General features: G+C 40.3%; 1 protein-coding gene across 2 annotated transcripts in view; it reads right to left on the minus strand.

Annotated features, from left to right (window-relative positions):
- Positions 1–15,276, minus strand: part of LOC126884659 (uncharacterized) — a 217,534-nt gene that overhangs the window by 24,325 nt on the left and 177,933 nt on the right. For both annotated transcript variants that reach the window (XM_050650727.1, XM_050650726.1), the window contains exons 3-4: positions 3,184–3,340; positions 748–913 (exon numbers count right to left, since the gene is read on the minus strand). In XM_050650727.1, coding sequence (XP_050506684.1) covers positions 748–913; positions 3,184–3,340 — 323 coding nt within the window. The remainder of the gene's footprint in view (positions 1–747; positions 914–3,183; positions 3,341–15,276) is intronic.

A 15,276-nucleotide genomic window follows, 5' to 3' on the forward strand; every position in this document is an offset into this window, starting at 1 on the left:
TTTATACAGCGAATGATATGTTCTTGTGGCTGCTTTTATCCTATTTCCAATTTCGTCTTCTTGTGTCCCCTTCTTATTTAAAATTATTTCAAGGTATTTAAATGTATCTACCTGTTATTTTTTTTGCCTTGGATTTCAATATTTAAGTTAACATCTTTTTTGGATATTGCCATTACTTTTGTGTTTTCCATATTAATTATTAGATTATAATTTTTTAATTCTGTCTCCCAGATTCTTATGTTCTCCTCCAGAGCTCTTTCAGTTCTTGCCACAATAACAATATCATCTGCAAATACACAGGCTTCGATTTTTATTTGTGCGTTTGTTTTACGTTTCGCAAAAATTACAAAAAGTACGGAGAGAAAGAAGAGATCATCTTCTGGAGAATCCATGGTGAACTGACAAACTTGACAGATATACATGAAGAGTGTATGTGCTCCTCGCACCTGACAGGCGTAACTGTTCAGGCATACCCGTCAGCCTGTACGACGGCGTCAGGTGTACCTGATAGTGAGTGGTCGGCCATATGGAGAGTTTTGTTCTGCGACTACTGCGCTCCCGAATTCTAGGTGTAACATCATCGTGTCAGCGGGATAGGTAGTACATTTATAATAAATACTACCACATTTTTACTTTCATCTTAGAAAACTAGGAAAAAAAAGTTTGGCATACACTTATACAAATGAAGTAAATTCAAATATGTAAATCGTTTTAATATTAGCATTAGGTAAATGAATGATTTCGTACCTGGAGATTTATCATGAATATCCATTGCTGCGGCAAGAAAAGTACAAGCTGATGGCACTGATAATGTTGATGTGACATGATCTTCACATGCATTACGAAGTTCATCTACCCCTAACTCTTGAGCTAGGGCCATCATTTCGAAAATGCCATTGTCTTGGAGAAGGATCTGCAATATTTGGTAAAATATAAAACACGAATTTTGTGTTTATAAAGTAGAACCAATCCAAAACGTTACGTGAGAAAATATACTAAACAGATAAACAAAATGAGAGGGAGTGAACTGATTCTAAAAGTAAATAATAAAATAACGAGAAACGTGGCTTATCATCATCATCATCATCATCACGTAGCGCTACAACCCTGGGTGGGTCTTGGGTATCTGCACAACTTTTTACAATTTGTTCGGTCTTTCATCAACCTAGGGTCAAATGGAATGTTCATTTTCCGGAGATCTGCTTGGATGTTATCTCTCCATCGCATTCTGGGACGTTCGAGTGATCTTTTACCTGTAGGAATCTCCTCCCATGCCAGTCTTACAAGTCTCTCGTTATGAAGTCTGTGCACGTGCCCTGCCTATCTTAGTCGCTGTGATTTAATCTCTTGGACAATATCGGCGTCATTGTAGAGTTCTTTTAATTCGATGTTGGTTCTGATCCTATATTGGTTTGTGGTGACGTCGTGATGAGGTCTGAAAATTTTTCTAAGTATTTTTCGTTCAAAACGTCTGAGCTTTTCTTCGTTTGCTGTGGTCATTTTCCACGTTTTGCGTCCATATGTTAGTACAGGCATTGATGGTACAGGTCTGACGATGGATTTATAGATTTTGATCTTTGAACTTCTTGTAAGATTTTTTGATTTTATAAGCTTATCCAGTGCGAACAGACAGCGATTTGCCGATTTAATTCTGTCTTTTATTTCTTCAGTAACATCATTGTCAGCTGTTATTACGGCCCCCAGATACTTAAAACGTTGTGTCGTTTCAAAATTGAAGGTGTCGACCGTCACATTTTGTCATATCCTGTCTCTTTTGTGTCGTTCTATTTATACACATATATTTCGTCTTCTCTTCATTAATCTTCAGCCCTAATTCACTTGTTGCTCCTTCCACCTTGTTGAAAATGTCTTTTATGGATAGGATGGAGTCCCCAACGAGATCAATGTCATCTGCATATGCTAGTAATAGCTTGGGACCTTGAACCGATAGCAATTCTGTTTTTATTTCGGCCGACCTCATGGCTTTTTCTAATACAAGGTTAAAATGTAGTTGAGATAACGTATCACCCTGTTTGAGTCCACTGTTGATTGCAAAGCTGCCAGACAGTTTATTATTTACATGTACTTTAGATATTCCATCCTCCATACAGACTTTGGTCACCCGAATGAGTTTCTTTGGTATTGAGAACTCCGCCATGGCATTCCATACCTGGCTTCTTTCTACGCTATCATATGCCTGTCGAAAGTCTATGAAGAAATTGTGTATGGGTCTGCTATACTCCCATCCCTTTTCTAGAAGCTGTCTCAGCGTGAATAGTTGATCTACTGTTGATCTGTTTGGCCTAAAACCGGCTTGATATTCTCCTATAGAGCGTTTCACGTTAGGAATAGAACATTGCGGAGATAGCCCCATGTATTTCTTATGAACGATAGAAGCGCATCGATGCCATGCCGTACTGGCTAGAATGAATTGTATATCGGCAGTCGAGTATCCACCCGAGCCCGAGAGGTTTGGCGATACTGATCTCCGTAAGCGTAACGTTCTATTCTTAACTTGAAACAAAGTATAGGACATTTTCAGCATAAGGGGTTAGTCTACTAAGAATGATGTTTGAGAAGATTTTATATGTAGTGTTTAGGAGTGAAATTCCTCTATTATTCGCGAATTTTGTTTTGTCCCCTTTTTTGTGGATGGGCACTATGATGTTTTCCTTCCATATTGCTGGTATCCTTTCTTCTAACCATATATGCGTTATTAACTGGTGGATTTGGCGATGTAGGTCTCCCCCATATTTCAGAAATTCTGCTAGCATCGTGGCATCTCGTCCGTACCTGGCGCTTTGTGATTTTTCAGCTTATTTAAGGCCGTTTGGGTTTCTTCAAAAGAGGGATTTTTGACGGGCATGTTCGCTGTGATATAGATCTCTTCTTTGTGCTGTTCTTCCTGTATGATGTTTAGAAGGTCCCTGAAATACCCCTTCCATTCTTCAGTTACTTCTTTACCGGCGATTATCATATGGCCTTGATTGTCTCTCAGTGTAGGGATAGAATTGGTTCTATGTTCTCATTTCTCAGAGGAAATTGCTTTATATGTATAATTCTCTGGAGCCTGGTTTTGGGTTGGCTTATGCCAGATGGAATGTAGAAAGAACGAATCCATTATAGAAGTAAACAACTAAACAGTTATATTAAAATCATCTTCTGGCTATAAAATCTACTAACCTTTCCTGTGTAAACATATAAAAGAAATTGTTTGAACGTTTCGGGCGCTGTTTGGGGTAGTCTTATTGGAGTAGGAGTTCCTGGAGCTGCTGGAGAAACAGTGCATCCTGGTATTCTGCATATTTCACCTCTCTTCGCGGTTTGAAAACTTCGGCATCTATAACAAAATAATATTTGACTATATTATTGATCTATGCAACATAATGAAATTTAGAAAAGTTCTCAAAAGAACCAATAAATGCACGTAGCTAACATGTCAAACAAAACTAGTGATATTGTGCCGATATCTGCTTTTACCCTGGGGGTGAGTTTCACCCCTTTTCGGGGGTGAAAAAAAACCTTTAAAACAAATCCGGAAGTGGATAAACTGATTAATTCTAAGCAACTTTTGTTCTATACAATTTTTTCATCAAGTCAATACTTTTCTAGTTATTTGGTTTTTTTGTTGAAAAATGAACATATTCATTCGCAAATAACTCGAAACGTATTGACTTCAGGGCCGGACTGGCTCATAAAAAAGGCGCCAACCCAAATCCTAAAAAAGGCGCCAACCTAATATCTAAACAAAACCGCCAAACCCCCCCCCCTCCACCTTCTTTACATGAAACTTTTTTCAAATCCTAACATAAATATTACTTGTGATTTTTTTAAGTTTATTTTAATTTAAATCCATAAAGTAATTTACTATTTTTATTGGAAATAGTAAATTATATTAAGATGCCATAAAAATATAGCTTCAGTTTCCCAGTATCCCTTTTACTCCGTTACATTTTTTGGTGCTCTCTGGAGACTTAAAACAAATTTTTAAAAAGTTTGAGTAATTTTTTAACTGCTTCTACAGAGGAATCTACTGGTTCAAAAACATTTAACAAAAATCATGATTGGTGTTCAATATAAGCCACTTTTTGAATTTTTTCAAATTTTTAGAGCGCTCTAACACTCCATATAATAGAAGAGTAAATCTAGATAAAATATCCGCAACCACACGGTGTCAGACGATCCGTGACTGAGTGGTGAATGACCTAGATCAGACGGCCCCAAACGAAGCCCTCGGAGAACTGACGAAACCCTTTGAAATTCAAGCCCCTACTCATGGGACAGCATAATTCGCCCCTACCCATGGGAACTATATGAATAAGTATTTAATCACGCAGGAAAAAATAAAACAAAAGAAAGGGACAATGGAGCGAGTCGCCGGTGGTGATGCAAGCTGGATCAAGCTATGAATGAGATGATAATATGGTATTCATCAGTAGTGAAGGGAACAAAGGGAAAGTACTTAGCGAAGAAGAAAAGAGAAAGGAGACTTCGGAAAAAGGGGATCTGTTGGAAGAATTCCGGTCAGGGGAAGGGACCTGAACAAAACGGATCTTCCAGCGGAGGCAACCTTGCAAAGGAGCTCCTCACTTGGGGAGAAAAGATCTAGAGAGAAGGAGTAGAGCTCCGACATAACGGCTATGGTAAGAGCAATGAATAAACTTACCAGAGTTACAAATAATTTAGTGAAACTAATGTCCGACCATAAGAACACAAAAGTCGAAATCAAGAATGAGGTAAAAAACTTTAAAAGAGCCACCAAAGACATCTTTTTCTTTTTGTATAGACATAACTGTCTGTTTTTTCAATGTGCCTCTAGTAAGTTGTCGTTCCATCGTTTTCTTGGTGTTCCCTCTGATCGTCTTCCTTCCTTGGGGAACCGTCTCTCGCTGTCCTTAAACTAACGAAGACCACTGTCCACCGAAGACATGGAGGGCACTTTCAGAGAAGTCGCCCTCGGCAGCATTGAGAATCGAAATATAATAGTGGAGAAAATCGGTGAGGAAGTAACGACTAAGAGGCGGCAAGCGTATACACACAAATGGACTTTCCCAGACACACAGAGTTCTTACCCGAATAACTTAGTAAAATAAAAATACAAATGATCGCAACGGTGCTGAACTCAAGGGAAAGAGGCTTTGAAAAAATTAACATTATAAATTCGAATGGGAAGAAGATTACTTTACTTTACGGTCGTCAAACCGAGAAGAGGAAATAAATCTCCAGGCGACTTTGTAATAGTCTTGGAACCTGTACTTCTATGTGAGGGGGTCTAGGAAAGGTCCCACGACCTGATCAGGAAAAATCGAAACTGGTAGTATGTGCAGTAGATACATACAGACCAAGAGAGATACCTCCAATTTAATTCTATGATCACAATTACAAGGTAGAGTCAGGAAAAAGATAACCGGGGAAATCGTCAGACTATTTTCATGATCCCTGTAGAGAACGGTGTGACGGAAATGGAAGGGGACAAGAGACTACTGGCAATTATTTCTAAATTATCGAGGGAAGACATGGAGACACTGGCGACCAGAGAGGCGTCCCTAAGTCACCTTTATGGGTATGGACCTCCACCTCGCGCTGGAGGAGTATGAACGTGGTGACGCAGAAGATGACAGTGAAGGGAGGTGGAAACTTCTACGCTGAGTTGCTAAAGCTAAATAAAGACAGTGCAGATACGAGGAAGAGTAAAATTGGTGTCAAAAGCGCTAAGAAGATTAGGTACAGGGACCTAAACTTCGAAGTGGGACGGAAAGAACAGCCCGAGCAGCTGAAGAAGATAAGCGTGGCCCGCATGGAGGAAAACGTATTAGAGAACATCCGGGGCTATCGCAGGACCAGGTGGACATATTTAATATAGACAGTGATGTCAAAAAGGAAGAAATCCTGAGACAGGCTCGGAGATATACCGGCAGTAGAAAATCTAACACATAGGATTCTAGGGCGCTACAATCCTATCTGTATAATGTAGTTATGGAGCGCAGAAGACTGCACTCACATATTTTAGGCCAATTGTGAGATGTAACAATCTTATATTATAATAGAAAGAGCCGATATTGATACCTACGAAAGGCGTCTGAATCGTAAAATTGGTCTTCGAGGGCGCCGCGCGTCGCATCTAAGCTATTTGATTAGGTATCTAACACCTGATATAAGTTGACAAGTTGTATTTTGTTATACCCAATGGCTTCATTATTTAGGATTCTGGGGCGCAACAATCTAATATCTGATAATATGTTGACAATTTGTATTTTGTTGTACCCAATGGCTTCATTTTTTAGGGTTCTGGGGCGCAACAATCCTATATGTATAATGTAGTTATGGAACGCAGAAAACTACACCTGTCTATTATAGGCCAATTGTGGGATGTAACACTGTTTGTATCAAGTATCAGATAAGTAAATGGCCTAGATGCGACGCGCAGCTCCCTCGAAGACCATCTTTATAATAGAAACAGCGGAAATTGGTAGGTACCTACGAAAGGTGCCCGAATCGTAAAAATTATATTCGAGGGCGCCGCGCGTCGAATCTAAGCTATGTATTATAATAGAAACACAGCTAGAATTTAAACCTTCGAAAGGCGCCCGAATCGTAATAATTATCTTAGAGGGCGCCGCGCTTCGTATCTAAGCTATTTACCTATTATACTAGAAACAGCGGATATTGATTCTTACAAAAGGCGCCAGAATCTAAAAATGATCTTCGAGGGCGCCGCGCGTCAAATCTAAGCTATTTATTATAATATAAACAGCGAATATTGATATCTACAAAAGGCGCCAGAATCTAAAAACGGTCTTCGAGGGCGCCGCACGTCGTATCTAAGCTATTTATTATAATAGAGACAGCGACAGCGGATATTGATACCTACAAAAGGCAAAGGAATCTAAAAATAGTCTTCAAGGGCGCAGTGAGTCGTATCTAAGCTATTTATTATAAGAGAAACAGCGGAAATTATTGATTCCTACGAAAGGCGCCCGAATCGTAAAAATTGTCTACGAGGGCGCCGAGCGTCGTATATGTGCTATTTGATTATCTGATACCTGGTACAAGTTATACTTTGTTGTACTCACTTGGCTTCATTATGTAAGTTTCTCTAGCAGTTTCTGTTTCTTCATTAAGTAAAAACAGTTTTTAGGGGAATGGTAGCCGCCTAAGCTTTATGTAAAGGTTAAAAAAATTTTTTCTAAGCTATGTATTACAATAGAAACAACGGATATTGATACCTACGAAAGGCGCCCGAATCGTAAAAATGGTCTTCGAGTGCGCCGCGCGTCGTATATGTGCTATTTGATTATCTGATACCTGGTACAAGTTATAATTTGTTGTACCCACTTGGCTTCATTATGTAAGTTTCTCTAGCAGTTTCTGTTTCTTCATTAAGTAAAAACAGTTTTTAGGGGAATGGTAGAGGCCTAAGCTTTATGTAAAGGTTAAAAAAAAATTTTCAGCGTTTAATTTTTTTAATGGATAGATACTAACGAAGGCAAAAGGCGTACCGGCCCGCGGGCCGGTGGGCCGGCGGCCCAGTCCGGGCCTGATTGACTTAGTGAAAAAACTCTATAGAACAAAAGTTGCTTAGAATTAATCAGTTTATCTAATTCCGGACTTATTTTAAAGGTTTCTTTTTTCACCCCCGAAACGGGGTGAAACTCACCCCTAGGGTAAAAGCACACATCAGCACAATATCACTTGTTTTGTTTAACATGTTAGCTACGTGCATGCCAAATTTCATATCATTACAAGAGGTTTTTTAAAATTTAGAGCAAAAACCGTGAGTAAACGTACTGTGACGAATTTCTAACTGAGGCCGGCCCTGCCCCTAGTAGTCAACAAACAACAGCGACACGTCATCGACGAGTATTGTCTCCGCTAATCCAGAAGTTTCCCCGATGATAGACGTGGACCCGCCTCAGGCCTTCCAAATGTTCTCGAAGCAGAGCCGTATCTATATAAGCGGATGATTTTTAAGCAGCAGGCAGTCAGTTAATATATTCGACGCGATATATTGTTTTATTGTTTGATCGGGTTGCTGAAATGTATGTATTTTTAAAGTAGATAAGTCGTATTTGTAAATAAATTAAATGTTAGAAAGTGTAAAATAAATTAGATATTGTTGTTAAATAAGTGTTAATTGTAAGTGTTATAAATTAAACAATTTCAAGTAAGTCTTTTATTTATTTAATAATAATTAAAAGTCAATTCGCGTAATAGTTCACAAATAAATAAATCAGTACAGTAAGAACCCAATAAATGGTGCAGAAGTGAGGATACTTGAAATACATAAATTTAACGTAAATTTTCGGTTTAAATAGAGTGTGGAACTTTTAAAAATAAATAAAATATAAATCGTAATAAATAAAGTGTGTGACAATGTCTTCACAACATAAGAAAATCACTGAATTGATCGTTAAGGAGCTCCGCAACCAGTTAGAAGAGAGAGACATGGACACTACTGGGAAAAAGGCTGATCTAGTCGAACGTCTAAAGAACGCTCTTCAGGAAGAGGGTAAAGATCCAGAAACCTATTTGTTTGAAGACAAGCATGCTGCTGTGATCTCGTCGATTTCGAAGGTTTCGACAGACATTACATCGTTAGAGAGCAAAGTTTCTAGTGAAATCTCCCAAGTTTCCTCGGATGTTTTGAAAGTATCGACAGACATTACATCGCTAGAGAACAAAGTCTCGACAGACATTACATCGTTAGAACATAGAGTTTCTAATGATATTTTGAAAGTTTCGGGTGATATTTCATCCCTTGAAAGCAAGATGACTGACAAGATCTCTAAAGTCACTTTGGATTTTGACGACAAGATATCGTCCATAAAATCTACTTTTGAGGAAAAGATCAAGGAATTAGAAAAGAAAATGGAGGAAACTGAAAAAGTGGACAAAGTGGTGGAACCCATCTTAACAGATATTAAAGACGATGAAACCAAATACAAATTGGAGCCACAGTCGATAGTTGAAGGGAGTGTGAGTCTTGCTCGTGTTAAGGTGCCAAATTTCGACGGAAAGTCTTCCTGGAACAGTTATGTGAAACAGTTCGAAGCAGGTGCAAGAGCGAACGGATGGTCTGAAAAAGACAAAGCTGTAAACCTGGTTATTGCTCTTCGAGGAGAGGCTTTAGATGTACTTGAGACCATAGCAGTAGAGGAAACTAATGATTATGAACAACTTATGAAGAGACTAAACATGCGCTATGGGCAGGAACATTTGGAGTATGTCTATCAGGCGCGGCTTAAAAATCGACGACAAAAGAAAGATGAAGCTCTTCAAGAATATGAGCTAGATATTGCCAGGCTAGTGCGATTTGCTTATCCAACAGCTCCCGAAGACATGATGGAAATGTTAGCTGTTCAAACATTTACCGATGGTCTTCGTGATTTTGAAATGCAGAGAACACTGCGATTAGCTCGTCACAAGACGCGGGTCGATGTATTGTCCGCGGCCCTCGAGTTCGAATCAGCTACGCAGGCCTCTGGTGAGTACAGTGCAGTTCGAACTGTGAAAGAAGAGGATGAAGACAAACTTGACCAGCTGGTAAATATGGTGAAAGGCTTTACATCGAAGAAAACGAAGACCATGAATTGCTGCAATTGTGGTGAAAAGGGGCACGCACGGAGTTTAAGGAAGAACGCAAATCAAGAAACTCACCAGCAGGAAATAAGAGAACGCACAGACCCTAGGGGGGCAGCTTCGACTCAGAACTACTCTAAAGACCATCTAATACTAATAGCTTCTTTGAAATGTCGTGAAGATAGTGTATATGTAGATGGAGAAATAAATGGTAAAAAGTATACATTGTTGGTGGATACCGGAGCGACCAGGACCATTATACGACCGTCAGTTATAAACAGTCGTAAGAAACTCTTACCAACGAGGTTGCGACTGCGGACTGCCACAGGTGAAAATGCCAACATCCACGGAGAAATCCAGATACAATTGGGGATTGGAGCAGAAAAGTTCGTCCATACTGTCATAGTTGCAGACATCGAAGAAGATGTTATATTAGGAATGGACGTAATGAATTTGCGTGGATTTCAATTGGATTTTAAGAGCAGGGTAATCAAAGTTGGCAACGAGGAGGTATTTCTTTATCCACATGATGACAGCACTATGCTAGCAGCTATTAGAGAAGATACAGTTGTGCCTGCGAGGAGTGAAACGATCATCGTAGCGCGGCTACAGGGAATTGTAGAAGAAGGAACACCTGTTATGATGGAGCCATGGAACCACGACGAGGAGGTTGGCCGAGGAATCATAATTGGAAAGGAATTGGTTACTTCTGCTAAAGAAATTCCCGTGAGATTGATTAATGTCAATGACTACCCGGTGACCATCAAGAAGGAGACAAAAGTAGGAACTTGTGTACCCGTGACGTCCATAATCCGCCAGACGACAACATCAGATAATTCCAACGACAAGTTCGACCAAATGGTTGCAGTTGCAGGCCAATCTCTAAATCAAATGGAAAAAAGGAAATTAAGGGAATTTCTTAGGTAATATCGTGACATATTCGTACCGAAAGGAGGAAAGACAGGAAGAACGACAGTTGTCAAACATAAAATTGACACTGGTACCGCTAGGCCAATTCGTCAATCAGCTCGACGATTACCACAGGCGAAGAGAGAGGAAGCTGAAAGGATTGTTCAAGAAATGAAGAAAGACGGGGTGATAGAAACTTCTACGAGCCCATGGGTCTCTCCGGTGGTCCTGGTCAAGAAGAAGGATGGAACTACGAGGTTCTGTGTGGACTACCGTTTGTTGAACAATGTTACCAAGAAAGATAGTTATCCTCTGCCTCGGATCGACGACACGTTGGACACATTAGCTGGAAGTAAATTGTTTTCTACGTTGGACTTGAAGTCTGGATATTGGCAGGTAGAAATGGATCCAGTGGACAAAGAGAAGACGGCCTTTACGACAGGATCTGGATTATGGGAATTCAACGTTATGCCGTTTGGACTCTGTAATGCTCCTGCGACATTTGAGAGGCTGATGGAAAATGTGTTGAGAGGGTTATCTTGGAAAACATGCCTGGTGTATTTAGACGACATAATCGTTTTGGGGGAGACGTTTGAAGACCACCTGAAGAATTTAGAAGACGTTTTTAATCGACTTAAAGCTGCCCAGTTAATGTTAAATCCCAAGAAATGCCAGCTATTTCAAAGTAAAGTCAATTATTTAGGCCATATAGTCAGCAAAGAAGGAGTGGCCGTGGACAAAGGAAAAATCGATTCCATTAAGGAATGGCCTGAACCAACTGATAAACACCAAGTGAGAAGTTTTCTGGGACTATGTACTTACTACCGGAGGTTCATTAAGAAGTTTGCAGATATCGCTAAGCCATTAACGCGACTTACAGAGGAAGCAATAGATTATTGCTGGGATGGAGACTGCCAAACGGCCTTTGAAACTTTGAAGAGGCATTTAATTACAGCGCCAATATTAGGGTATCCACTGCCAGAAGGAGAGTTCATCTTAGATACGGATGCAAGTAATGTGGGAATTGGAGGAGTGCTGTCGCAGATCCAAGGAGGACAGGAACGAGTCCTTGGATATTTTAGTAAAGTGCTTTCAAAACCTGAACGAAATTATTGCGTCACGAGAAGAGAACTTCTAGCAGTAGTAAAATCAGTGGAACACTTCTATCAATACCTCTACGGAAGGAAGTTTCTAATCCGAACCGACCATGCCGCCCTTAAATGGTTAATGCAGTTTAAGAATCCAGAGGGTCAGATAGCCAGATGGATTGAACGACTTCAAGAATATGATTTCAAGATCGAGCATCGGGCCGGAGTTAGCCACAGAAACGCTGATTCTCTATCTAGAAGACCGTGTCCAGCAGAATGTTCCCATTGCAACAAAACAGAGTCAAAGGAAGCAGCAGTACTAAGAACAACAGTGGTCAACGACGAGTGGACGCCTACCAAGATCAAGGAAGAACAAGAAAAAGATCCAGTTTTACAGAAGATTCGAAAATGGAAAGAAGAAAATCGTCGACCATCTTGGCAAGAAATATCAAGCCTAGGCTCAGCAGTTAAGACGTATTGGGCCCAGTGGGACTCATTTATCTTGGAAGACAGCTTGCTTAAACGAGTAATAGAAAATGATGATGGTTCGGTGAGGAGAACACAGTTGGTGATTCCAAAGAGCAGAGTAGCCGAAGTACTTCGTCAGTTACACGACAGTCCATCAGGAGGGCATTTTGGTGTAAAGAAGACCCTTCAGAGAATTCGGGAACGATTTTATTGGATGAAGAGTTCCGACGATGTGAAGGACTGGTGTAAGAAATGTACTACCTGTGCTACAAGTAACGGGCCCTACCGGAAAAGAAAGGCTCCTATGAGACAGTACAATGTTGGAAGTCCGTTTGAAAGAATAGCTTTGGATATTGCCGGGCCATTTCCAGAAAGTGACAATGGATGCAAATACATGTTGGTGGTAATGGATTACTTCACGAAGTGGGTGGAGATCTTCGCAATTCCAGACCAGAAGGCCGCCACTATTGCAGATGTGTTAATCAAAGACTGCATCAGCCGATTTGGAGTACCTCTGGAGATCCATAGTGACCAAGGAAGGAACTGTGAGAGCGATCTATTTCAAGGAATTTGTGATAAACTAGGCATGAAGAAGACAAGAACCACGGCCTATCACCCGCAATCGGATGGAATGGTGGAGCGTATGAACAGGACAGTTGGCAAGTATTTGACAAAAATGGTGTCCAATCATCAACGAGACTGGGACCAGTACCTTCCGTTCTTCGCAATGGCCTATAGATCTGCTGTTAATGAATCAACTGGCCAAACACCAGCAAAAGTCCTATTTGGACGTGAGATGCGTCTACCCTGTGATCTAGAGTTTGGATGTCGACCTGGAGAAGATGTTGCTGGTGAGGATTACGTGAATGAATTACGAAGAAGAATGGACGATATACATGAGTTGGTCCGTTCTAATCTTCAGATCGCTAGCGACCGAATGAAGAAACGATACGATACCCAAGCCGAGAGGGGATGTTTCAAGGAGAACGACAAAGTCTGGCTTTATAATCCAAAGAAGCGAACAGGTTGTTCTCCCAAGTTGCAGCAGTTCTGGGAAGGTCCGTACCTCATTGTCAAGAAAATCAATGACGTTATCTACCGAATAAGCAAGATTCCTAGGGGAAAGCCGATGATAGTCCACCATAACCGGTTGGCGCCGTACGAGGGAGACCACGACGTAGATGAAGAAGTGGAAGTCAACCAAATTCGAGGAATACCTGACCTTACCTTTGAAGAGTTCATGGGTGCCTACGGAGGTACCGGTAAAGCAAGACATGGTGTTACCACTGAAGAAAAGCGAGATCTTCTCGCACTTCCCGATGACTATTCGCTGGCCCATACCATCCCGGCCAGTATCAAAGACGCACGAGGGTTGGCATCCGCCTTCCGAAGGAAGTTTGGTCGAGTTGCAGAACTTCAATGCCAACTGCCAGCTCCTGGCAAAGCATTGAAACTCCAAGATGCATCACGTTACCTATTCTATCTGGTAACAAAAGACACTGTCCGTGACCAACCTACCTACCAAGATGTATGGGATGCATTAATTCAATTGAGAGAGCACGTGTTGGAGTCCGACGTGCAAAAGTTAGCCATACCAAAGTTAGAATGCAGCCAATTAGACTGGAGAGTTATCCGAAATATGGTAGAAGAAATTTTCCAAGACACCGAGGTCCAGGTGTTAGTCTGTTGCAATCCGCATAGTTACTGGTGCGGAAAGAAGACCGTCCCCTGTCACTTTTATACAACTGGGAGTTGTAAAAGAGGGTCCAGTTGCCGATACCAGCATCCAGTTCCAGTCCTGACAAGGTTCCAGGAGGAACCATCATTTAAGGAGGGGGCAATGTGACGAATTTCTAACTGAGGCCGGCCCTGCCCCTAGTAGTCAACAAACAACAGCGACACGTCATCGACGAGTATTGTCTCCGCTAATCCAGAAGTTTCCCCGATGATAGACGTGGACCCGCCTCAGGCCTTCCAAATGTTCTCGAAGCAGAGCCGTATCTATATAAGCGGATGATTTTTAAGCAGCAGGCAGTCAGTTAATATATTCGACGCGATATATTGTTTTATTGTTTGATCGGGTTGCTGAAATGTATGTATTTTTAAAGTAGATAAGTCGTATTTGTAAATAAATTAAATGTTAGAAAGTGTAAAATAAATTAGATATTGTTGTTAAATAAGTGTTAATTGTAAGTGTTATAAATTAAACAATTTCAAGTAAGTCTTTTATTTATTTAATAATAATTAAAAGTCAATTCGCGTAATAGTTCACAAATAAATAAATCAGTACAGTAAGAACCCAATAGTACTATAAACCGTTATTTTTGCAATAATTTATTAATAACAAAGTCGGAACGTAGTTTAAGCTATCACGACTAGTGACAATCGATTTAGCGTATAAAAATACTACGAAAAAGACTACAAACTTGCTGTAGATAACGCATTTAGAGCTTTCTGGCGAATAAACGATTATTTTGTTATTAACAAAATAAGAACACATTTTGAGTAATTGCGACTAGTTGCATTCGATTTAGGGACCAAAAATACACTAGAGAAGACCTTAACACTATCACTTTATTTACAGGGCTTCTAATAATTCGTGATAAACACCTAATTTTACCATAATTTGTTAATAACAATTAAACGCACCATATTTGGGCTTCCAGACCACTTCCATTGGATTCAGCGACCCAAAAAACCTATAATACCACCATCAAATCGCGGCGAGCTAAAAGTGCCCACGGGACCCCCTATGTTGCGACTAGACTAGAAGACAGATTCAATGAGAGGAAGCCATGATTCTTAGACAAACCTATCATTGTTCAAGATGAGATTGTTCTAATTTTGATAACAGAGAATAGACATCACTGGAAACATGTAATAATATGAAAGAAGACAGACTTTTAAAGAGAAAAGACAGGTAATCATGTAACGCCGTTGTCCTCTATCAAACAGATTAAACAAAGTTGTTTCTGGAAGATAGGTCGTACGAAGCTGGTTTTGTTGTATATAGTATGATAGGACGACAATACTTTAGTGATAATCAGACATAAAGTTTCAATAGTATATAACGTTAGTTATTATATATAATTTCAGTCGGTCAGACGGCTCAGTGGGCAGAGGCGCGCTTGGTCGACAAATCTAGCGGATATACGATCGAGGTTCGAGCCCCAGCCCGGTCATTTGAAATTAATAAAAAGGCCAACGTCGTAGTATAAAATTCTATATAGAA

The sequence above is a fragment of the Diabrotica virgifera genome, chromosome 5, assembly GCF_917563875.1.
Source record: "Diabrotica virgifera virgifera chromosome 5, PGI_DIABVI_V3a".
Classification (NCBI taxonomy): domain Eukaryota; kingdom Metazoa; phylum Arthropoda; class Insecta; order Coleoptera; family Chrysomelidae; genus Diabrotica; species Diabrotica virgifera.